The 24,816-nt window shown below is 37.5% G+C and overlaps 1 protein-coding gene across 9 annotated transcripts in view; it reads right to left on the reverse strand.

Moving 5' to 3' along the window:
* Positions 1-24,816, reverse strand: part of USP9X (ubiquitin specific peptidase 9 X-linked) — a 132,500-nt gene that overhangs the window by 53,869 nt on the left and 53,815 nt on the right. For 7 of the 9 annotated variants that reach the window (XM_058658743.1, XM_058658744.1, XM_058658742.1 and 4 more), the window contains 14 exons: positions 24,533-24,645; positions 23,036-23,254; positions 20,321-20,436; positions 19,638-19,889; positions 19,400-19,538; positions 17,662-17,814; positions 16,326-16,430; positions 15,959-16,165; positions 15,075-15,211; positions 13,746-13,894; positions 6,171-6,258; positions 3,184-3,526; positions 1,249-1,344; positions 598-809 (listed from right to left, as the gene is read on the reverse strand). In XM_058658743.1, coding sequence (XP_058514726.1) covers positions 598-809; positions 1,249-1,344; positions 3,184-3,526; positions 6,171-6,258; positions 13,746-13,894; positions 15,075-15,211; positions 15,959-16,165; positions 16,326-16,430; positions 17,662-17,814; positions 19,400-19,538; positions 19,638-19,889; positions 20,321-20,436; positions 23,036-23,254; positions 24,533-24,645 — 2,329 coding nt within the window. The remainder of the gene's footprint in view (positions 1-597; positions 810-1,248; positions 1,345-3,183; positions 3,527-6,170; positions 6,259-13,745; positions 13,895-15,074; positions 15,212-15,958; positions 16,166-16,325; positions 16,431-17,661; positions 17,815-19,399; positions 19,539-19,637; positions 19,890-20,320; positions 20,437-23,035; positions 23,255-24,532; positions 24,646-24,816) is intronic. The other 2 variants (XM_058658747.1, XM_058658745.1) reach the window with 1 other exon arrangement.

Genomic DNA, 24,816 nt, shown 5'->3' on the forward strand with positions numbered 1-24,816 from the left:
AAAGAAGAAACGGGACTCAATGAAAATACCTTCCAAAAAACCAAACCAAACAAAAAGTAGACTGTGGGCTAAGCTCAATTGCTAAAAAGATTCTGTAGGATGCAAATGATGTAGGGTCAAGTGTGGTGTCACACTAGCTTAAGCCTCCCCATGTGGTGCCAGCATCCTATATGGGCGTACTTAGGCACTGGTACAAGTCCTGTCTACCTCATTTCCCATCCAGCTTCTTACTAATAGTCTAAAAAAGCAGTGGAGGATGGTCCAATGCCTTGGAATCCCTCAGCAACAATGGTAGCCCTGAAAGACACTCCTGGCTCCCAGCTTTGGGCTGGCTAGCTTTGGCCACTCTGGCCTATGTGGGGAGTGAACCAGTACACAGAAGATCTTTCTATTTCTTCTCCCTCCCTCCCTGAAATTCTTTCAAGTGAAAGAAATAAAATGTTAAAAAAAAAAAAAAGCAAATGATAAGTTTTAATGGGCAAGACACTAACATTTTCCTTACTCTCCTTATCTGTATGCAACATTTCTTATTTTTATAAAATGGCTAGGAAAAGACTAAATTCAGAATAAACACTAATATATCAGTTATTCACAAACCTTGACATAGGTAGAATTGTTCTCTCTTCATGGTAATCACTGTCACATTCATTTATATACTCTCTTAAAACAGTTAATACTCGAACCATTCGGACAGCTTCCTGTCTTGCACAATTAATGCTATCTTTGTCACCATCCAAAACACACAAAGTGTCATAGGAAGCTTTCAAGCGATCAAAACAGGACTGAATGAAGTCCTCATGGATCACCACCTACAAGTAATGGGCCAAATAAAAGATTGTTTAAGTTGTTACAAAACAGAACAAGTAAACATAAAGCATTAATTCAATTAAAGATGGGAATAAGCTAATTTAAAGACTGTCCTCAACTTAGGGTAATGTTGATATTAAGACAAGTCAGTTTTTAAAAGAGAAACCAATATTAAGGTAATTTAAAAAATCCTCTTGAAAATTGGTTGTAAGCTGAATGTAAGTTCAGTAGAGTCGTTTTACCATTAACATAAATAATTAAATTCAAATAAACCCCATCAATCTATGTTGTATTTTGTACAAGAAAAATAGACTATTCTACATATACTTTAGTAGAAATTGAAACAATTTACAGTTCATCCAGGGCTAAAACCAAAAATTCTTAAAAGCAATAGAGTTCTATCGGAAGTCTAATAGTAGAAGCTTCAATGCAAAGTCTCACCTGATTGACCTGTAGCCTTGGACCAAGGTTTGTGTATATCTCTTTAAGAAGATCGATAGCTCTGCTGGCAATATCATCATTACTTTGAATAACCACCTAAGTTCAAAAAGATTGATGTGTTAATTCTTGTCAAGAAATTTTATTTTTTTAAAGATTTATTTTTATTGGAAAGTCAGATTTTACAGAGAGAAAGATCTTCCATCTGATTGTTCACTACCCCAAGTGGCCCCAACAGCCCAAGCTAAGCCAATCCATCACCAGGAGGAAGGAGCTTCTTCCAGGTTTCCCTCATAGGCGCAGGGTCCCAAGACTTTGGGGGCTGCCCTTTACTGCCTTCCTAGGATCCAGGCAGGGAGCTGGATGGGAAGTAGAGCAAAAGGAACACAAACCAGTTCCCATTTGGGATCCCAGCACACGCAAGGCAAGGATTTATCCACTAGGCTATCGTGCTGGGCCCTATTCATTTTTTAAAGATTTATTTTAAAGAGTTATAGAAAGAGCTCTTTTATCCACTGGTTCATTCCCCAAATAACTTCAATGGCAAGGAATGGGATAGGCCAAAGCAGGGACCCAGCAGCTTTTTCAAGGTCTCCTACATGCACGGCAGGGGTCTAGGCAAGTTGGTGCTAAGCACCCTGTTGCTTTCCCAAGGGAATTAGTAGGGAGCTGTGTAGGAAGTTGGAAGTGGGAGCCCAACTTGCTGTGCAGCAATTTCAGTCCCAAGGAATATTTAAGATTGGCATTTAAATTCAAAACATACCATCAGTTATTTTTAAGCACATTATTCAATTATTTAAAGGTAAGCTCTGGGCCTGGCAGCGTGGCCTAGCAGGTTAAGTCCTCGCCTTGAACATGCCGGGATCCCATATGGGCGCCAGTTCTAATCCCGGCAGCTCCACTTCCCATCCAGCTCCCTGCTTGTAAAGGTAAGCTCTAAGTAAAATTAAATGAAACAAAAATAATAAATGCTAAATGCCAAATCTGTACGATAAAGCAACTTAGGAATGAGATATCTTTTACTAAGGATAAAATAAGCTTTGACAAATATAATTTAACGCACTCATAACCAAGTTGTGAAGCTTCTAAAAAACAATGTAAAATTAGCTGAGAGGAAATAATATTACATCAAATGGCTTAGCATAAAAGGGCTGTTTTTTTTTTACCTTCAGTTTTTATGAATCTTTACCATTCATGTAATTGTAGTAATAGTTTTAGAACTATGTCTAAACACTTATCAAGACTGATAACAGGCTTGGGGAGAAGGGTGAGAAGTACGGGAAGGCTGGGCACAAAAACACAGCTATTCTGTCTTCAACAAGGGTTTCTATTCTGCAGTTTGTTTAAATTTTGATCATCACAAAGTAACAAAGGAGTTTTCTGTTTAAAAAGAAAAGCTGAAAATCATCTGAGTTGGTTTTAATACTCAAATTTGACTATAAATACCTTAAGGTTACTATTTACAAAAAAGCATTTTGTTTAGAAGATGGAAATATTAGCCATACAGATGATATTTACTCATGCAAGTACTCAAAAATATCCTTAGAAGGCGCCAACAAATTCACATTCATAATCCATCACAAATAGTCTTTGTCCTCTGTTACATTAGTGTTAAATGTAAACAAAGTTAACACTGAAGGGGATGAAACAGTTCTACACTGAATGAATAAGAGGGGACCATTAACTTCTATCGGTTATATACGAGATTATTATGGTTAAATTCTAAACATATCTGAACACTCAGATGCTAAGTTAACAATAACAGCAGCAGCAGGTAAGGAATAAGGGAAAGAAGGAAAGCTCACTGGCAATGACACAACAAGATAGAAACAAACAATTGCTACCTCCAAATTCCTAATACAATTAGCAGAGCAGATTATATATTTGCAAAACATCAAATCAGACATAAAGTTAACACAGTTCTTGCACTTTACTTACCCTCCAAAGGTAATCTAATCCTATCAACTCCAAGTCATCCATCATATAGGCTCTCCTTTTTGCTACAAGTTTTCCTTCCCGACAATTCACAGCTTTGAAAAATCTCTCAAAACATTTCATTCCATTTTCAGTTAACAGAGAAGGATCAAGCTGAAGCACATTGCTTTCAAAGAAGTCCTTATTAATATCAGGATCTAAGTCTGGTTCGTCTCCCATCAATTTGGAATACCACTTAAAACAGGCTTCACGATCACAAAGATAAACTGCATTTTCAGCTAAACATTTCCAGATCTGTTTTGCCTGGGGTGCACACAGCCACAGTTGCCCATCCTTCAAGAGAAATCTTGGAAAACAAAACAATTAGATTGATATAATTTTTAAGCAGAAAGGTCATCTGAATGTACATAATACACTCACAATTGTATATTAACCACAGATAAAAATAAGTTCTTTGAAAAAGACCCATTTCTCAACTTTCTTGTGGCACCACCAAAAAATTTAATTCAATTAGCATACACTAGGTACTATGCACCCAGAACTCTGCTATGTGATTATGAATAAAATACTTATTCCCTGAACAGTTTGAAGCTGGAACCTGCCTTATTCAAGGTATTTCTAATAGGGGTTTTGAATTTAAGAGACTTTACATCTTGCTCATACTACATCATAAGAAAAATGAAGTATTCAATTAAGTGATTTTCGCAGATAAATTAACTGATATTTATAAATTTAAAAATTGCTTAATTTTTTTAAAAACTAAAGTCATTCCTTAGAAACAGCCAGTATTTTTAAAATATTTATTTATTTTTATTGGAAAATCAGATTTTATTGGAAAATCAGTGACTTGGAGAAACAGGAAACAACATCTTCCATCCGATGATTCACTCTCCAAGCGGCCACAACGGTGGGAGCTGAGCCAATCCAAAGCCAGAGTCTGGAGCCTCTTCTGGGTCTCCCACGCGGGTGTAGGGCCCCAAGGCTTTGGGCCATCCTCAACTGCTTTCCCAGGCCACAAGCAGGGAGCTGGATGGCAAGTGGAGCTGCCGGGATTAGAACTGGTGCCCTTATGGGATCCCGGCTCGTGATTAAGGCAAGGACTGGGCTGCTGCACCAGGCCCAAAATTGTTTAAATCTTAATACTGCCTGATAAGTTAATATTTATCAGTCAGAAATCTTCCTACCCTAAAGTCAAAAAAACTACATGTGATTTAAACTTTTTTTTTTTAATGTCATTCTTTTTGTTGGGAAGGCAGATTTATGGAGATAGAGAGATCCTCCACCTGCTGGTTTACTCCCTAAACAGCTGTTGCAGCTAGAGCTGAGCCAATCTGAAGCCAGAAGCCAGGCGCTTCCTTCAGGTATCCCACAAGGGTGCAAGGTCCCAAGGCTTTGGGCTGTCCTCGACTGCTTTCCCAGGCCACAAGCAGGGAGTCTGAAGGGAGGTGGAGCAGCTGGCACACGATCCTGCACCCATACAGGATGCCCTCAGTGGCAGGGGGGAGGATTAGCCAATTTAGCCATCATGTTGGGACCACTGTTTAAAATTTTATGTCAATAATTAAGAGGAGCCTACCATTATCCAGTGATGTCCTCTAGAGTCTTTTTAGTTTGGTTAATGTCTTGGTCAACTAACATCAGACAGTAACTAAATTCTGCTATTGCTAGCCTCTTCCTTCAAAGTCTGCATTTACATCCATGCTCTCTTGCCAAACGTGACAGAGCACCTCTTTTCATTATGAGTAATACAGAATACTTGGCTAGCATTACAATAGTGGCTTGCACGAACAGTTGCAGAACGCAAGCATTTAATGTTGACAGGTTTTCTTTCCATCTCATCTCAATTCTAGGGTTTTATTTGTACTTTCAAAGCATTATTGAAGAGGGCTTTTAGCAAACAGTTCTTCCTAACCCTGTCCATCTTTAAGGATAAAGAACTGAGATCCAGAGTCTTAACTATTGCTACAGCCATTGTCTTTTCAAGGCAAAATAAAATTCCATTCACAATCTTGTGTTTAAAATACAAGGGTACCAGGGGCTGGTATGGTGGCTCAAAAGGCTAATCTTCCACATGCAAGCAATACTTTATGTCCCAGCTGCTCCACTTCTGATCCAGCTGCCTGCTTACCGCCTGGGAAGGAAGTGGAGAATGGGTCAGGTCCTTGGGCCCCTGCACCCATTTAGGAGACCCAGAAGAAGCTCAGGTTACTGGATTTGGATTCGCTCAGCTCCAGCCATGCAGCCATCTGGGGGAGTGAACCAGCAGATGAAAAGATCTTTCTCTGTCTCTCCTTTCAGTAAGTCTGCCATTCAAATAAGACTAAATATTTTGAAAATGAAATATAAAAATACAAGACTACTACAAAGAAATTCATGGACAAATGAGTTTAGGACCAATTTTTTCATTCCATAAGCCTAAGTCTACCACATGTCAAAAATCAGTTCACTTTTTCAGGGATTCTCAATCTGATAAAACTTCTATGAAACACAATTTTGTCATATGAAAGTGCCAGTCCAAGTTGCAGCTGCTCTACTTTTGATCCAGTTTCCTGCTAACGTCCCTAGCAAGGTAGTGGATGATGGCACAAATACTTGGACCCTTTGCCACCCATGTAGGGCACCTAGATGGAATTCCTGATTTCTGGCTCACTCCTGGCTGTTGCATAAATTTGGGGAGTAAACTATCAGATGGGATATCTGTCTCTCCCTCTCTGCTGTGCTGCCTTTCAAACAAACAGAGTAATGATTTCTAGCATGAACAAACACAAAAACTTGAAGGCTACCTAGATGTTTAAAATGTATTCTCATCAAAGAGTACAAAAAAGAACATTAAAATTCAGGCAGTAATTTTATAAGTTTTCAGTGATTGGAAACATCAGGCAACTTTATGGTGGCAAGGGGAAAAGATTTAGCTATCCAGCCCATTAACTGTGCACTCCTTAATCTGTATCTTGTGGTGTCCCAAACAGCAGCAATTGCATAAAACAAACCTGAGGAAGTTAAGCCGTTCTTGGACTTCTTGAACATGACTGTATCTACTTCCCAGCCTCACAGTTTGTGGGTCATAATCTTCATGGTCTGTAAACCAAGAAAAAACATGCATTATATACACGGATATCTGTATCAATGCTGATTTCAACCAAATGAATTGTTGAAAAGTCATTAGTTCTGTAGCATCATGGCAGACTAAAAACCATCTTTCACGCACATTTAAAAAACAATCTTAAGATATTGGACAAACTCTTTCCTCGTTTGCCTTCGTACTCAACCCTTAGAGATTTTTCAAATAGGATAATAAAGTCAACATGTTTTTTTCTAACCAAGCTTTTATCTACCTAGCATAAAATTCTCAAGGCTCACATGTCATAACATACGTATTTATAGATTGTTGACTGGTATTTTCTTTGTATGGCTATATCAAATTTTGTTTATTTATTAAGTGATGGGCATTTTAATTATTCCTACTTATTTCCCATTAACACTGTGATGAATATTCATACACACATATTTCCATTCCATTTGGAAATGTAACTAGGAAAGGGACATATGGTAAACTCATCTTAAGAAACCACTTATTTATAAAGATGGTTGTACAATTTTATGATCCCTCATATTCTCAATGAGACCACTGTCATGCCATCCTAGTATGTACTAGTATATCTTACTATGGTTCTGATTTGCACTTCCCTGAATAACCACTCATATAGAGCATTTTTTCCTCAAAGTGCTTATTGGCCATATTACCCATCTTTGGAAAAACCTTTACTCAGATCCTTCACCCACTGCTTAGTATTTTAATTATTGATTTGAAAGAATATTTTTAGATATAAGTAGTTTGAGTTCCTTGCCTATGAATTTTAGGATCAAATTTGTGAATTCCTGCAGGGGAGGAAGAAGAAAAACACAAGCAAGGATTTTTACAGAACTGTACTGAATCTCCAAAGCCACTGAGGGCGCACTATCTCCTTAAGCCCATTTGTGCTACCATAACACAAAACCAGACTGGGTATTTTATAAATAACACAGACTTATTCCTTATAGTTCTAGATGCAGGCAAATTCAAATTTGAGGGGCCTGCATCTGATGAGAACATTCTTGCAGTATCATCATTCCATGAAAGGCAGAAAGGAGACACGGAGTAAAAGAGGTGGCTGAACTTATTATAATCCCTAACATAACTAATCCATCCATGAGAACATAGCCATAATGAACGAAGCACCTTCCTTCAGACCCCAACTGCTAATACAATCACACTGGTGATTAAGTTTCTAACACACAAACTTTGGGGGATACATTCAAATTCCAATGTTGTCTGTTTAACAGTTATAATCAAGTATGTTATTTACTTTTTTTTTTTTCCAAATAATTGTAAGGGAGAGGAAAAGGAGGAAGATATAAATGGGGGAGAAGGGATACAGCACAAGAGCTGGGATCCCATTGGTTGATTTACTCCCTAGATGCCTTCAACAGCCAGGCTGGCTCAGACCAAATCCAGGGGCCTGGAATTCAATCACAGTATTTCATGTGGGTAGCTGCGACCTAACTTCTTATGTCATCACTGCTGCCTCCTAAGGCGCACATTAGCAGGAAGCTGAAATCAGAAGGGGAGCCAGGACTCAAGCCAGGGTACACCAATAGAGGATCTGGGCATCTCATGCAGTATCATAACCACTGTGCTGACCGTTTATCCCTATTTTATACTTTTTGATGCTACTTGTAAACACCTCAACTTAACATTTCAGTAAACTCATATTTTCTGGACATAAAGATGCTATTAACAGTAAATTTAGTTTGATTCTTTCCAATGTGGATGCCTTTTAGTTCTTTTTCTTGTCTATTAACCCATACTAGAATCTGGAGTATAACATTCAAACAGAAGTGGTTGAGACTAGCCTGCTGTTTGAAGGTGGCACCCCATACCAGCATTGCTTAAAATCGTCACTGTTGTAATTCAGATTCATTTCTCCGTTAATCACTGGGGAAAGCAGTGGAAGATGGACTGATGAGTGCTTGGGCATCTGCCACCCACATGGGAAACCAAATGGGAGCTCGAGGCTTGTAGATTTAGACAGGTCCAACAATGGCCAATAAAGCTATTTGAGGAGTGGATTTAACAGTGTATTAAAGACCTCCATCTCCCCGTCACTTGGCTATTCAAACAAATAAATGAATGTTTAAAAAACAACAAAAATTAGAAGTGGTTTCTCTCATTCCTTTTTTTCATCATTACATTCCAGGGTTTTTTTTTTCTTTGTTGTTTTGCCAATACCTTTGATCAAGATGAAAAAGCTTTCAATTTCTAGCCTGCTGAGCATTTTTATAATGAAAATGCACAGCATTCTTGAATGCTATTTCCCGATCTACTGAGATGATGATGTAGTTTTAGCAGTTTCCACAACTGGTGAACGAAAAATTCTACAGATGTCTGTTATACCTTAGAGGTTGGTTCTGTTCTGGTCTTTTGTCTTCATTCAGAATCCAGTCACTGCTGTCACTTCATCTGTAGCCTATTTATCTCCTTTTAGATTTCTTGCGAGGTCAATCTGATAGTAATAAACTTTTAATTACCTTGGAGGTGTCTATCTGTCTTGTTTTGGCAGATCTCTACAAGCAGAAGTCTTGGTTGTTAGATCAGTCCTCCCACTGACTCCAACTCTATAAATGTGTTGTTCTATTATCCACTGACCTCCAATATTCTGTAGAAGCCAGCTATTAGTATTTATCAAGTTCCCTTGCACATGGAGAATCATTTTTATCTTACTTTTTTTGACAACAAAGTGTCTGGATTTCTCTGAATTCATCCTACAGGAAATTTTCTGGGCTCCTTAGGTGTGTGCTTGTGCCATACATGTGTTAAGTTTACAGTGATGCAATGTGTGTGTGTATCATTATATACATCAGAATGCTTAATAGTTCCCCATATTTCCCTGAAATTCTTGTGCTGTTCCTTCATCCTTGTTTCTCTGTTGTTTACGGATTAAAAAAAAAAGATTTATTTATTTTTATTAGAAAGATATACAGAGAGGAGAGACAGAGGAAGATCTTCCATCTGTTAATTCACTCCCCAAATGGCTGTAACGGCTGGAGCTAAGCCAGGAGCTTCTGCTGGGTCTCCCACATGGGTGCAGGGTCCCAAGGTCTTGGTCCGTCCTCGACTGCTTTCCCAGACCACAAGCAGGGAGCTGGACGGGAAGCGGGGTCACCGGGATTAGAACTGGTGCCCATATGGGATCCCGGAGCATGCAAGGTGAGGACTTTAGTCACTAGGCCACCGCACCAGGCCCTGTTAACAGATTCTTTTACCAATTCAAATCTAACCGTGAGATCACCTAGTCAATTTTCATTTGGATTAGTATACTTTAAACAGGTTCTTCTTCAAAATTAATTTGTGCATGTTCACTGATACGTAAACACTGTCATCCTACTTTAATTACAGCATCATTTTACTCAGTTCTTGGAGCCCATCTGGATTCCTTTCAAAGGCAATTACGGTATGGATCAAATCTTTCTGTTGGAGCCTACATGTTCTTCATACCTGCACATTTTAGACACATTGCAGCTATTTGGATTTTGATCCCACTCCTTCCAGTTAAAGGTATTTGCTTCGTTGTTTAATGACTAGGCAGAATGAACTTTATGAAGCTTATTCATCCTACCACTATACAACCTATGGCAACTCTGTCCTCACTTTTATCTTTTATCTTGGCGAATTAGGAGTTGCCTCCTGATTAAGTACAAGTTTCTTACTGGTCAAAGGATACTTCAATTCTCTTACTAGCTATATTTTAAACCTTTACATACATATATGCACTGGATTCAGAGATTAGCAGAATGCATGATCCCTTTTCAATCATTCCAGACATGAGGAAACTGTGTATATACACATACTGCCAGGAATACATCCAATTTTTCACCCTGGCTTCCAAGGAGTTGTCCCTGAATCAAGGTAGTTTGTTGTTCACCTAGTTTTACTTGGTTAGAAGCTGAATCTTGGGACCCTATCTACACTGGTCAAGGTTTATCCCTTTCTTTTGGATCAATGGGCAGTTTTCAATTTGACCGTATGTTCCGCTCTTGTTTTTGAGTGGATGCAGCTTAATGAATATAACACAGCATTCCTGACCTCCAAGGGAGCCTCTCTTTGTCTTTAACTACATCTTCTGGGTATTTCGGTGTTCCATTATCAGTACAGCTGTGGGCACCCTTTTAAAGTGTTCTACACCAAAATCTCTAATATGGATACCATCTTCAGGCACAGCATGCACTGGGAATGAAGTCACTCCAAGTACAAACAGTAAGGTTTTGGCCTTCACACACTCTCTCTCTCTCTCTCTGGAAGAACATCTGTACCCACTGAGCAGCAGCAAGAGGCCAGATACTGCCACCTTCTACCAGAAAGATACTCCTGTACGTTATGATTATGTGCTAGAAATGGGGTACAGAAGTTATCTCATTTTCTAGATTGCCTTCCTGATAAACACAGCATCCACTTTAGCAGCAAGTTTGGTTGGCGTATTGTAAATAGCCCGGTATTCTCAGCCTGTCTTAGTTCTCTTAGCCATGCCTACTGGAACAGACCTTTTGAAACACAGTACAGAGAAAGACAACATAGTAGTAGTAGTCTTTGAAACTAGCAGCTAGGAAAATCCTTCTAGTCACAGCTGCAGGAAGCAGCATTTCTAAAGATTGCAGCTAAGAAATAAATACCTGTAGCTCAAAGATTTAAATTCCTACTTTTTGTCTGACAATTAACATTACATTGCATAAATGCTTTCCCCATCCCATGCTTTTTATTTTTTAAAGATTTATTTTTATTACAAAGTCAGATATACAGAGAGGAGGAGAGACAGAGAGAAAGATCTTCCGTCCGATGATTCACTCCCCAAGCGAGCTGCAACAGGCCGGTGCGCGCCGATCCGATGCCGGGAACCAGGAACCTCTTCCAGGTCTCCCACGCGGGTGCAGGGTCCCAATGCATTGGGCCGTCCTCAACTGCCTTCCCAGGCCACAAGCAGGGGGCTGGATGCATCCCATGCTTTTTTAAAAAATATATTTTTTGCCCTATCCTCTTAGGAAAATACTAGACAATTTAATGAATGTGGGGAAGTAGAAAACAGCTTTTAAGCACTTGGGACCTGGCTATTCACATGGGCAATCCAGATGGAGTTTTCTAAGCTCCTGGTTCCTGCCTAATGCACACAGGTCACTATGGGGTAGGAACCAGCCCATGAAGCTCGCTCTCTCAACTCTGCCTTTGAAACAAAACAAATCTTGCAAAAAAACAAAATATATAAGGTTCCTAAGTAGTTTACTCTAACTCGAAAACTGACGTTGTATTCAACAGGTGCAATTACTTTCATCATTTATTTTGACACAATTAAGCTAAGAAAGCTAACACCTGTGTGCTTTCCACATTGCAACGTAAGTACTCTGCGGAGTAAGAGGTTTAATGATCCCGTGTGTTTCCTGTCTCGACTATAAAGATCTCCAAGAGCACTGCAAAAAGCCCATGGGAAAATGTAATCAGAACATTAAAACAAATATTCTAAAAAATAATATGCATTTCATTAAATTTTTACAGGGTATTAAATAATTCTTGAAGCACTGTCACCAAGACAAAATTATTTTAAAGACTTCCATTTTGGACCTGGCACAGTAGCGTAGTGGCTGAAGTCATCGTCCTGCACGTCCCAGGAACCCATATAGGTGCCGGTTCTAATCCCGGCAGCTCCACTTCCCATCCAGCTCCCTGCTTGTGGCCTGGGAAAGCAGTTGAGGGCGGCCCAAACCATTGGGACCTTGCACACGTGGGGGAGACCTGGAGGAAGTGCCTGGCTCCTGGCTCTGGATCAGCTCAATTCTGGCCGTTAAGGCCACTTGGAGAGTGAACCAACAAGTGGAAGATCTTTCTCTGTTTCTCCAACTCACTATAACTCTGATTTTCCAAAATAAATAAATAAATCTTTAAAAACTTTTTTACAACTTCCATCTATTATTTCTTCAGATAAAAACTTCATAAAATGAGTAAAATTAACTAATTCTTTAAATCACAAAGAACCCCCATAAAGAGTTCTGATGTCTTGCGCCTGGTGTATGACAGTCTAGTGGCTAAATCCTCGTCTTGCATGTGCCAGCATTCCATACAGGTGTCAGTTTGGATCCTGGCTGCTCCACTTCCCACCAAACCCCCTGCTTCTGGCCTGGGAAATCAGTCAAGAAGGAACCAAAGTCTTGGGCCCCTGCCATTCATGTGGGAGACGTGGAAGGAGCTCCTGTTTGAGACTGTCCCAGATCTGCCACTCCAGCCATTTCGGGAAGGAGCTAGCAGATGGAAAATCAATCTATAATTCTTTCAAACAAATAAATCTTTTAAAGGAAAAAGGTTTATTGAAAAGAAAATCCAATATCCAGTACAGAACTCCAGATAACAGGCACTTAAGAATCATTTCTTGATATACCCACATGTGCTTAAACATTTTCACATTTTTAATCCAAGACAAACTTCAAAATTCTTTTTTTTAAAGATTTATTTTTATCGGAAAGGCAGATGTACAGAGAGGAGGAGAGAGAAGATCTTCCGTCCGATGATTCACTCCCCAAAGTGGCCGCAACGGCTGGTGCTGTGCCAATCTGAAGCCAGGAACTTCCTCCAGGTCTCCCACACGGGTGCAGAGTCCTAAGGCTTCAGACCGTCCTCGACTGCTTTCCCAGGCCACAAGCGGGGAGCTGGATGGGAAGTGGAGCTGCCGGGATTAGAACCGGCGCCCATATGGGTTCCTGGCACGTTCAAGGTGAGGACCTTAAACATTACGCTATTGTGCCGGGCCCAAGCTTCAAAATTCTTACAGCTCCTTGTGTAATCTTCGAAATTTTTAATCCACAATCCTTGAAGCTCTTACAAGTCTGGATTTAGGATTATGAAAAACCTATAATAAATACTCAGGAGAAGACTTAGACAAGTCAATAAAATACATAACCAAATAAAAAACAGGGCCCGGCATGATGCCTCAACTAGCTAATCCTCCACTTCCAAGTGCTGGGATCCCATAAAGGCACCAGTTCGTGTCCCAGCTGTTCCACATGTTTTGCAAGTACTAGGATCCCATGTAGACGCCAGTTCGTATCCTCACTGCTCCACTTCCCATCCAGCCTCCTGCTTGTGGCCTGGGAAAGCAGGGGAGGATAGTATAAATCCTTGGGACTACGAATTCACTTGGGAGACCAGAAGAAGCTCAAAGTTCTTAGATTCGGATTGGTTCAGCTTAGGTCATTGTGAACCAAAAAGGACCTTTCTCTCTGATCTTTCTCAGTAAATCTGCCTTTTCACTAGAAATAAATAAATTCTTAAAAAAAGAAAACAGCCCTATTCAGCCAGCATTGTGGAAGAACAGGTATAGCTGCAAGCTGCCACACCACTATTCCTTATGTAAAAAAAGGTTTAAAATAAGCAGGCAGAGCTTCTCAGACACTGAATGAGAAACAGTTTAACAAGAGGCATGACAAAGACAAGCACTTAGCAAAAAAAACCAAAAAAATCATCACTTATTGTTTCCCATAATTCATACCTCTGGCATACAATCTCATGCTTTCCATGTAAGTTGCAAGGTTCTCTGCTACCAAAGTAACTAGGGCATGATTGTGCTGAAGTTGATTGATTAAATCATGGCGATAAAATACATGGGGGCTTCGCTGAGTTTGACTGAAACGAGAAGAACTTAACAATATAATTAGGCAATTAAATTCTGTTATAATCGAAAGAGCTTATACTACTTAAGATCTCAGCTACTAATTTTAAAACCTAAAAAATTTACACATCTGTCCAATGACTTCCTTTAATGACATCAAAACAATGCATCAACAAAATACTGAGTAATTAAAAAAACAAGACATTATCCTTATTTTACATGTTGTCTCCAACTCTGCCTCAGGGAAGCTTACTTCAAAGACTGGTATTCAAGGTGCATTCTGAGGTACTTAGTTTCTAGATAAGTATGCTCCTTTCAACAAAAAGAGATCTACAGCCCTTTGGATCTGTCATTCTTATTGAAATTAATCAATTTTCACAGATGTAACTATTAATAGTGAATATTAGGCCACTCTTTAGCAGTGTGGAAGGTTTACCTGCAAAAAAGATTTCAGAAATGGCTGCAGTAGGCTCAAAGGCATACTGGCTGATTATGTGCCTGCGGCAACTGGCATCTCATATGGGTGCTGATCCTAGGGCTACCTGTTAAAACTTTTGATCTGGCTTTCTGCTGGTGAGCTGAGAGAGCAGCAGAGGACCGCCTATGGCTCTCTGTATCCACATGAGACGCCCAGAGGAAACTCCTGGCTCCCAATTTCAGATTGGCTCAGCTCTGGCCATTGTGGTAATTTGGAGTCTGAGCCGCAGATTCCTCTGACTCTCCTCTGTAACTCTATCATGTGAAAATAAATAAACCTTAAATTAAAAAATTTTCACATTGCCTAAAAGATTAACGTTAATACCAGGCCAAATATATCAAAATATTTGCCCAAATGTAACTAAGATAAGTGTCTGCAATTTCACATTGTTTCTACTCAGCCTTGGGATAACTGTATCCCATGAAACGTTGAAAATTTTGTGGGAAAAAAGGGGAAGAGTATATGCTGATGTCAACATAGTTTTAAATCTACATATAAAGTCATGAAAATGCTTATTATGAAAAAATTAGGCAAAAATTTCGAAATTTCTTTGTACCAAAAGCCAAAGCACTGGGCCCTAAGAAATCTTTCTAAAAACAAACAAAAAATCTAATGTTTTTGTCTCCTGTCACCTCACTAATTTTCTTTTAAATTTGCTTCTGCAAATTTTGGTGTTTCTTTCAAAAACACTGGCAGAAAGATTTTTCATGTCCCGGGATTAAATACACTACCTTAAATTTTGAGGTGCTTCACCAAACAAACTACAAATTTCTCTGATTTGCTTCAGTGCAGGAATAACCCATTTGTCATTTGTGCGAAGTTCTTCTATAAAACGGTCAATCCACTGGATCTTTTGTGTGTCACGATCCTGAAACATACAATTTTAATGCTTAATATAGGCCAGCAGTGAGAATTTTACTATCATTATTTTGAAAATACAATAAAAGCTTTTATTTTAGTGTCACATTCCTATATTACAATTCAATAATGAAAAAGAGCTTTACGTACATGTTTGTCTTATGTTTACTATCAAAACTTCAAACCGGACAGTACTATGTAAAAGTTCTGCATGACAAGGACCCAAATATACCTATCCAAAAATATGTGGCAAATTCATAGTCTGGTTTTAAATGTTTGCCAGAATTAAACACTGACTTTTAAGAGATTCTCTTGTATCACAGAATCTAGTATGAACATTTAACATATCAACTAAAGGTTTCATTGTTTGGGAAAGCCAACTGGCCTTCTCTCTCCCACCATTTCCCTATCAGCAAAGAAAACCTAACTTCTCTCATTTCTGAATGTCCCCTATCAGCTTTACTATTTTATAATGTATCTCAGACTGGTATTTTAGTACCATACAGTTGACATACCACCATTAAATAACCTAAGCTGACACTATTCACTCAAGAAGAGTAAAGATGCTTTTTAGATTATTTGTAAAGCCCTGATGCAGAGATCTAGATAAAGAAAAGCAGACTTGTATGAATAAAGCCTGTAAATTCTAGCACATCATTTTTAAAATAATAATGAATAGCCTAGAACTGCCCTGTAATGGAGCCATTCTAACTGTGAAGGAGATACATCGCAAGTGGAGAAAGCAGCAGTTGCTTACTTGGGAGCAACTATAATCCAGTATTTTTATGTGGGCACTGAGAGCCAGGTCCATGATATCAACAGGCACATCATCACTGTGGGCCAGATTCCATAAAAGGTTCAACACTTTATGTGCCATTACACCATCTTTATCATCTTCTGCAAGGCGACGGATCAGTTCAAGTAGCTTTTCACGTTGCTTTTTACTTGCATTTGTCCAACTAGCCTAAAAAGAAGGTGATCACATAAAAAAAACCTATGAACACCCATTCCTTGTTAAATTTTCACTGAGTTAGCTATTAAGTTTTCATTAGGTAACAAAAATCACAGATTTAATGATTTAGTTACATTTAAAATAAAAGGTAACTTTACTATATTACAGTTACCTTAAAGCAATCAAAAAGATGATCAAGTTGTTCAGGAGAAAAATCCCAGGCCAATTTTGCCAGGAGATCATGTACATTTTTCACAATGGCCTCATGTTTCCCTGCCTATTGAAAAAGAAACAAAAACAATTATCATAGTACATTAGAATCTGATCATCAGTTTCCTTAATTTAACCAAGCAACGTAAGAAAGTTCCTAACTATATAAATGCTTTACAATTGTGCTCTAAAAACAATCAATTTCATTTTTTAAAAAATTAGAGGCAGAGAGACAGAGTGCCCATCCACTGGTTTACTTCCCAATTGCCTGCAATGACATCCCCCCACATACTGCTACCTCTCAGGATCTACTTTAGCAGGAAGTTGATGGGCAGGAATCCAAACCCAAGCATTCTAATACATGATACGGGCAAACTAAACATTAGGCAAAACAGCACTCAATTTCTTGATCTAAATATGTACATAGGTAATTCATGTAACACATTTGAATTTTAACACTGCAACTAGGAAAAAACTGAGGCACACCAATGCTTTCTTCACAAACTGGAAACTAAGCACTGTAAGACAAAACCATTTTTCTGGTTTCTACAGACGAAAAAAAGGGCAAGCTTTGTAATGTATACAGATATGATGATCCCTAAGTGATTCATGAGTGAAGTATACCATTAGAGTAACTCAAGTTTTCAGCCGTTACATGTCAAAGTTAGCAGTACCTCTGAAAACCTATAAATCTTTTAAGATTAGTCATTGTAAGTCTCTAAACAAGTGATTTAAATTTCCTGACATTCTAGGTCCAGCAGTGTGGCCTAGCAGCTAAAGTCCTCGTCTGGAACGTGCTGGGATCCCATATGGGCGCCGGTTCTAATCCCGGCAGCTCCACTTCCCATCCAGCTCCCTGCTTGTGGTCTGGGAAAGCAGTTGAGGTCGGCCCAGTGCTTTGGGATCTTGCACCCGTGTGGGAGACCTGGAGGAAGTTCCTGGCTCCTGGCTCTGGCTCTGGATCGGCACAGCACCGGCCGTTGTGGTCACTTGGGGAGTGAATCATCGGACGAAGATCTTCCTCTCTCTCTCTCCTCCTCTCTGTGTATCTGACTTTGTAATAAAAACAAATAAATCTTTAAAAAAAATAAAATAAATTTCCTAACATTCCAAGTTCTTCCCTTAAGTCTATGAAGGGAACCAATTAGACAACTTTACACTCTTGTTGTATTGTGCACCTCTTAATGTATAAATAGCCAACTTTTACCAAATACAGTTGACAGAGTATTTTCAAGTATTGCTTTACTCAAGCATCATCATTCTTTCAAAAAAAATAAACATCATCTTAAATTCCTTACCTGTGCTGCCCAGATGTTATCAAGATCCTGTAAAGTCAGAGCTTTTTCTTTGATGACAAAACGAAGTATCTTCTCTAGCTTTTCTACATACTGAGGTTGATGAAGACTATCTCGCAAGACTATGGATAAGATATTGTTCTGCTGTATCCATTCCTAAACATAATTCAAAGACTTGGTTCAAAGCAGAAACTAAAACACAGAAACTTTTTAAAAAATATGTAAGAACTGTCTACATTTAACAAGCAATCTAAGTTAGATGCCAAAAACATTGGCAAGTATACAAAAATGCACCAACAGAAAATTATGAAAAAAACAATAATTTCAAAGGACATAATATTGCACATACAGAAATGCTCACACTGAAATGCTCACTGAAATCATAAAAAAAAAAAAAACCAACTCTACAGTTCAGCACTTACCACAGTTTAGGTAGGGTGACACAGGGCCAATTTTCAGATGTTCAGACCCTTCATATAGTTTTTATCTCTGAATTATGTTTAAGATCTTAGGTTAAAAAGCATTTTTTCTTTTATTTTTATTAACTGATTACCAAGCAGCAGATACTATTCCTGCTTATTCATTAGCTCTTGAATCTTCTGAATAATCCCAATAACAAATTATACTACTATAGAAAATAAACAGGAGCTACATTTAAAATCTCAAGTCAGCATGTTTCCACAGAATTAACCTTACTAACAGTGCTAGACTTGCATTTATTTAATATCCAGAGCAGAATTCATTAACTGCTCATACAAAAAGGTAGAATCCAATCTGATTTTTACAGTATTTAGTTTGGAAAAAAAAAAGATCTAACATGTGCTACACAAATGCACTTTCTCACCTGATAAAAGGTGAGCTTTTTAACTTCTACTAATAATTTTGTAAAATACAGAAAAAAGTGACAACGATAAATGGCTTAAAAATTCTCTAGGCACTCAATGCCATTTTCTGTCCTACCTAGGACTAGCACCATTTCAGTAGCTCTGCTCAATTTTCCACAAGACAGAAAGGCACATCCTGCCTATGAAACCAGACATCTACCACCAGACCGCTGCCTTGCACAGGGCCTGTGTCTAAGCGTTTTCCGCGTATCTTTAACCACATTCTAATCACTTCCCCCCTACTAAACTTAAGGACTCTCTGAAGGCAAAGAATTGTATTCCTAGTATTGTCACCAAAAAGACAAACAAACAAAAAAACCACATTGATCTATAACATATATGGCTTCATTTTAAAACAGTATGTATAAAATACAGTGAATGTTTCTTAAATATTCAATGTCAAAATGTTAAGTGACTTAAAAATGAAATTTTCAAAATTATAATAAAATTCCATGTAAATCTTATTTTATAATTCTATTTCCTGTTTAAAAATTGTTACAAGAATTGATCAGATGAATAGGCCACTTCATTCATAAGATGTCAGAAGCTACCAATTTAATTCATGAGATCACCTCTAGTGAATCTATTTCAACCAACTCCATACTAGTAAATACTTAAGAAAACAACATTCACCAATAAGTTTATCAAAGACTTACTAAGTTACCAATAGAACTACCAAATAATAAACTATGTTACCACCAGAAAAAATTCACCAACATTAATGGAGTTATAATCAAAATGCTCCCCAATAAGGATTTATTTGAAAATGCTAACTATTATTATTTCTAGGTATAGTTTTTCTAATGATTATTTTAAAGTACATTCTTGTTCCAAATAGCAGAATAAAAAGAACATACTGCCATTCTTTCAGCTGTAAGCCACTCTTCCTCCTCTGGATTACCATGGCGATGAGTATAGTATGATACACTAGATATCACCTTATTAACTTCATTCAGTGCATTCATCTTTCCATTGAAAGAAGAAATTTGCAATAATCTATGAAAGAAATTCAGTAGTCAGTATGATGCTAAAAATGTATAATCCTTTTAAATGGGTAGGTTATCTAAGTTTCATTTTTAGCTATAAGTAGCTTACCTAAGTATCATTTTTAGTCTAAATATTTCTAAATTTTTTACAGTTTCTTCTTGTCCTGGAACCCTTGATGCTAAATTCTTCAAAGATTTAATAATCATGGAAAGGGCATCATTTTTGGCTTCATTCTTTGCTTCTTTTTTCAGTTCTTCGTCAGTCAAGTTTTCTAAAAACTGTGGAACCATTTCTATTATTGGAAGAAAGTACTTTTTCACTGTATGAAGAGTAAGAAACTCATAGCATTGTCCAAATGGTCTGAAACAAATAAACAAAATACACAAACTACTTTAGTACTCAATTACTTAACATCAATTAGGACTAAACACTCAGTCTAAAAAAATAAAATAAAATAAAATCCAGGAGTGGGCATTTGGTACAGTAGCTAAGATGTCTGCCATCCGACCTGGGAGTGTCTGGGTTTCATTTCCAACTTAGGTTTCCAACCCTACTTTCCTGTTAACAAGCCCTAAGAAGACTAGATTATGGCTTAAGTAACTGGGCTCCTACCACCTGTGTGGAAGAGCTGGATTGACAGCAATGAGACAGTCTATGGATGGTACGGAAGCCCTCTGCCTCCACTGATCCCTCAAACTGAAAAAAGAAAAATCTAGGTAATAAATGGAAATCACAACTAAATAACTACAATCTGTTCTACAAGATACTAAATATTTAAAAATGTAACTTACTTAATAAGAGCTGCAATTATTTGAACATTTAATGCTGATCCATTAATAAAACGATCATGCAAAATCTGGAACCCATTTAAAGTGCCAAATTTGTTGAGGAGATCCACTAGCCAACCCTGTAATATTAATGAAACACAGTTAACTACTTGCTTTTAGGTAAACAGAGTGGTAACTTGACCTAAACATTAAACTCAGTAAAACAAATGTCACATCATTTTTGTAAACTAAGATATTACATCTTGTTCATAATAATCTCATCTCTCAGCAACAGGAGAAAGTACAGAGCACATACATCAGAATTTAAAGTAAGTATTCTTTTTCAGAAACCGCATCACAGAGAATGAATACCTTCTAACCATTTAAAAATACTATAGAATAAAGTAATTTAATACAGATTAAAAAGCATCTGCAAAAAACCCAAATCCCCTGGTAATCTAGCACACTGATTTATAATTCATGGGATGCTGGTGCTACAAGGCACAGGATTAGCCTCTTCAAGCACCATACTGGCTGATGAATCTTTAAAAAAATTTGGCTATTATTTAAAATCTTGAAGTGAATTAAAAGGTTATGTAGTTATGAAGCAAAACATTATCTAAAAGGTAACATACTTAAAACAGTATTTTCTACTTATTCTAAAAGGTCACATTTTCAAAGCTACTAAGAAGAAGAGCAAAGGGTAAAGAGGCAATCTCTCTACCTAAAGCAAACACAATTCTATTCTCTACTTTAAAAAAGTTTCAGAAAAACAGAAAATGCCAAATAAAACTTTTTAATGTTCATTTTACAAAGAAAACAGGAACGCAAGTGGTAGTCTTCTAACAGTTTTAAAAGAATTGCAATTAAGTAAATTCAATATAACTCTGCAATTTAAGCTCTTCATGGTTATCTTCCTTGTCATTGGATACAAAAGGTTAAATAATCAAGAAAGGAAGCAGTCTAAAGCTAATCTTTCCATGTTTCTTTACCTGAAACACATGTTTATCAATAAGGAATATTTAGTAATACTGAGAGCTCTTCAAATTGAGAATTGTTTAGTGTTAACAACAGCAAACAGAAGACTTGGATCACATAAATATGCTTTTCAATTTATTTTTATCTTTATTAGAAAGGCAAATATAGAGAGAGGAAGAGAGAGACAGAAAGATGTTTCGTCTGCTATTCACTCCCCAAGTGGCCACAATGGCCAGAGCTGAGCTGATCCGAAGCCAGGAGCCAGGAGCTTCTTTCTATCGGGTTTCCCCACATGGGTGCAGGGTCCCAAGGCTTTGGGCCATCCTCCAATGCTTTCCCAGGCCAGAAGCAGGGAGCTGGATGGGAAGTGGGGTAGCCAGGACATGAACAAGTGTCCATACAGGATCCTGGCATGTGCAAGACAAGGATTTACCCATGTGCCAACATGCCAGACCCATAAATTATACTCTTAAAGGGTATGAAAGGTTAATTATCCTAATAGTAGCTATAAGCTTAACAGTGAAAATAAGGCTTCAAAGATATGAAAACATCTTTGACCAGAAGTCATCCAAAACCTTTGTATTTATCTATGCTAAACTGAGTAGTTATTTCCTGCCAGACTATAGATTATTGACCTGCAAAATAAAAAATAAAAGAAAATGCCGGTGTAGACGAAAATCCTGATCTTGAGGGTTCTCATGATTTAGATATAATATGGGCTACTCAAGCAAAAATATGCCACCTAGTGGCAACAATACGGACTAGCTTAGCTAAGATCAGAAAATCTCAAGCCTGACATCAACACATTTTGATGATTTGTGCTTTTAACAGAGTAAGACAAGCACTCTACTTCAGATTTTTGTCTCGTTTGGAACAAGAAAATTGCTGTAAGGCTCACAACACTAAAAATGTCTCTCCTGTGGCAAGCCTTTGCCACTTGGGAAGCCTGCACCCAGTATCAGTGTGTCTGCATTCATGCTCTAGCTCAGCCCTCCACCACCGCTTCCCACTAGGGGGGCACCAGAAAGGCACATATTTGTATAGCTATCACCCACATGAAAGGCCTGGATTCAATTCCCAGCTCCTGGCTTCACGCTGGCTCAACCCTGGCTGTTAAGAGGCATTCATTTTCATCTAGTAAACCAGTAGATGAAGGTATGTCTAACATGAAAATCTAAAAACTGCACAGTGTCAATTTAGAAAAATGCAGTCAACGTGCAAACTTGAAATATTCTTATATTCTTATATACTGGTACTACCTGCGATTTTGCTAAAAAAAAAAAAGGTATTTATTTAAGGCAGCATAGTTTAAGGATACATGTTTTAAAATGTAGAGCATGTTTACACTGATACAGAACACTTAATTTCTGAGTCAAAAATCCTAAAATACATAGTTTATTTCAAAGGAAAATATGGTCTGAAACCAAACCAAAGTATGACTATTTCCAAAAACAAAAGGCAAAAGAAAATAGGGACTGACTTATGCCTGGAGAAAGCAAGAAAAGGAGACCCGTTAGCAGTCAACTAGGATGCCAACAGCTATGGAAAGGGCTCACGGGTCTCTATATTTTTAGAGTCACAATTTGTTTAATCACTGAAAAAGTTAACAGCCACAGAAACAAAAATAGCTTTGGTATAAAACAAAGCATCTAATACACAATTAACTCAGAATTCCTTTAATAATATCAAGTTACTTTTCATATTAAAATGAGTTCTGTAAAATAACTAATATTTCATTCTGAAATTAATAAACCAACACACCTTTGGTGATCGAGGGTCCGGAGAACGAGCAAAGAGTTCATCTTCAGGCAACTGAACACTTGAGGAAACGGGTTCACATGAACGGGTGCCATTGTAGATATGGAATTTGCAATGAGGATTTAAGGCCATGGCAAGAAGTTCTAGAAGTGGAAACCAGTCTTGGGACAACTTGGCCACACACAACTCCACTAGTCGATGAGTATTGTTAATAATACATCTCTGTTATATACAGAGGAAAGGTGATTTAGAAGATCAAAAAATTGCAATTGCAAACAAAAGTTATCTACTAATTTTAATAACTGTTCCATTTTTATACTAATTTGAGCTTCATTTAATTTCATTAATATCAGAAATAATCAAAACAAATCAGCACCTGCTTCATAACTTATATGGTATCTACATTCTAAAGTCATTCATTATGACATATAAAATGAACGAGGTGTCTAAATTTCCTGCTATTATATTCACAAACAAAAGACTAAAAATATTTTGTTTTCTCCTTAGAATTTGTAAACCGGAGGCAGCAATCCTAAAATTTAAACAATAATCAATTATCTAAAATGGAGATTTACTATCTAAACCTCAGCATGAAGTCTGACACCATTTCCAAAGTTTCCATATCTAAATTTATATATTATATACAAATGAATATGGAGTTTTATGCGATGGCTGTATTTGGGAAATAGTTCATATACCACAAAAATACTATTATGTTACAACCAAGGTCACAGCATAAGCAAAGAACAAAAATTTGTAGTAATATACAGCATTTTTATTTCAGGCTAAGGTATATATTTTCATTTTAGGCTTCAATCTAATTAAATCCTATACTCAATGTTACCACGTTCCTACACTAAAGATGTTTGTAAAGGGGATTTATATTTGTCTCTTCCAATTCAAAGACAATACAAATCTTGACTTCCCTTGACTACATGCGAAATTTTGCACTTCCCATGACTACAATTTGAATTCAGATCACAAAACTGCATAGTGCCTTGTGGTTTAAATTTACAGCAGATGATTTTTTATGCTACACTCCACCAGGCTGAAATATGCATATTTCTTTGTAGTCCTTTTCCTGCAAGGCAAGCTCACCTCATTTACATCTACAATAACCCTTTGGAGTCCCAGACTTAGTTAAAAGTCACAATCCTGGATGTTTTGATTCCTTAAAGGTATATAAAAGTGTGCTCTTAAAATTGGAAAGAATAATTTTTTTCAATTAAATTTGATAACTTGCCCAAATTAATAAACACTTGAGAACCCTGGAGATTAAATCAAAGTTTATATTTCATGCTAATTCTAAATGACCATGCTTGCCTTTAGGTAGAAAACACAACTTCTGAAGGTTATTTCATAACTTTGGTTTTAGAACCTTTAGTTCCATTAATATAACAAACATAAAACCAAATTGAATTCACATACACTAACACCAACATTCTTTCCTAACCAAAGGCATCACAATGTAAATCTATGTGTTGAAAGTCAAAGACTTACATGAATCTCAAACTTCCAGCCACTCACTGCTTCATCTGTAAGGATTTTAGTGAATGATATTGTTAGGCCATCTCGAAAAAATCGTTGACATGCTTCACTTTTAATATCAAGGCCTAAGAAAAGGAGAAAAAAGCCCATTGTTATTAATTATAAGTAATTATCTTTGTTTTACAATGTCTAATTATGCAAGATAAAGAATAACTAGGAACTGTTCACTGCCAAGCAGCTCTGGAGAAAACCTTAATGTATTACCCTAAGAGGTAAAACTTGGAAAATGATTAATT

Source organism: Ochotona princeps, chromosome X (genome assembly GCF_030435755.1).
Source record: "Ochotona princeps isolate mOchPri1 chromosome X, mOchPri1.hap1, whole genome shotgun sequence".
Classification (NCBI taxonomy): domain Eukaryota; kingdom Metazoa; phylum Chordata; class Mammalia; order Lagomorpha; family Ochotonidae; genus Ochotona; species Ochotona princeps.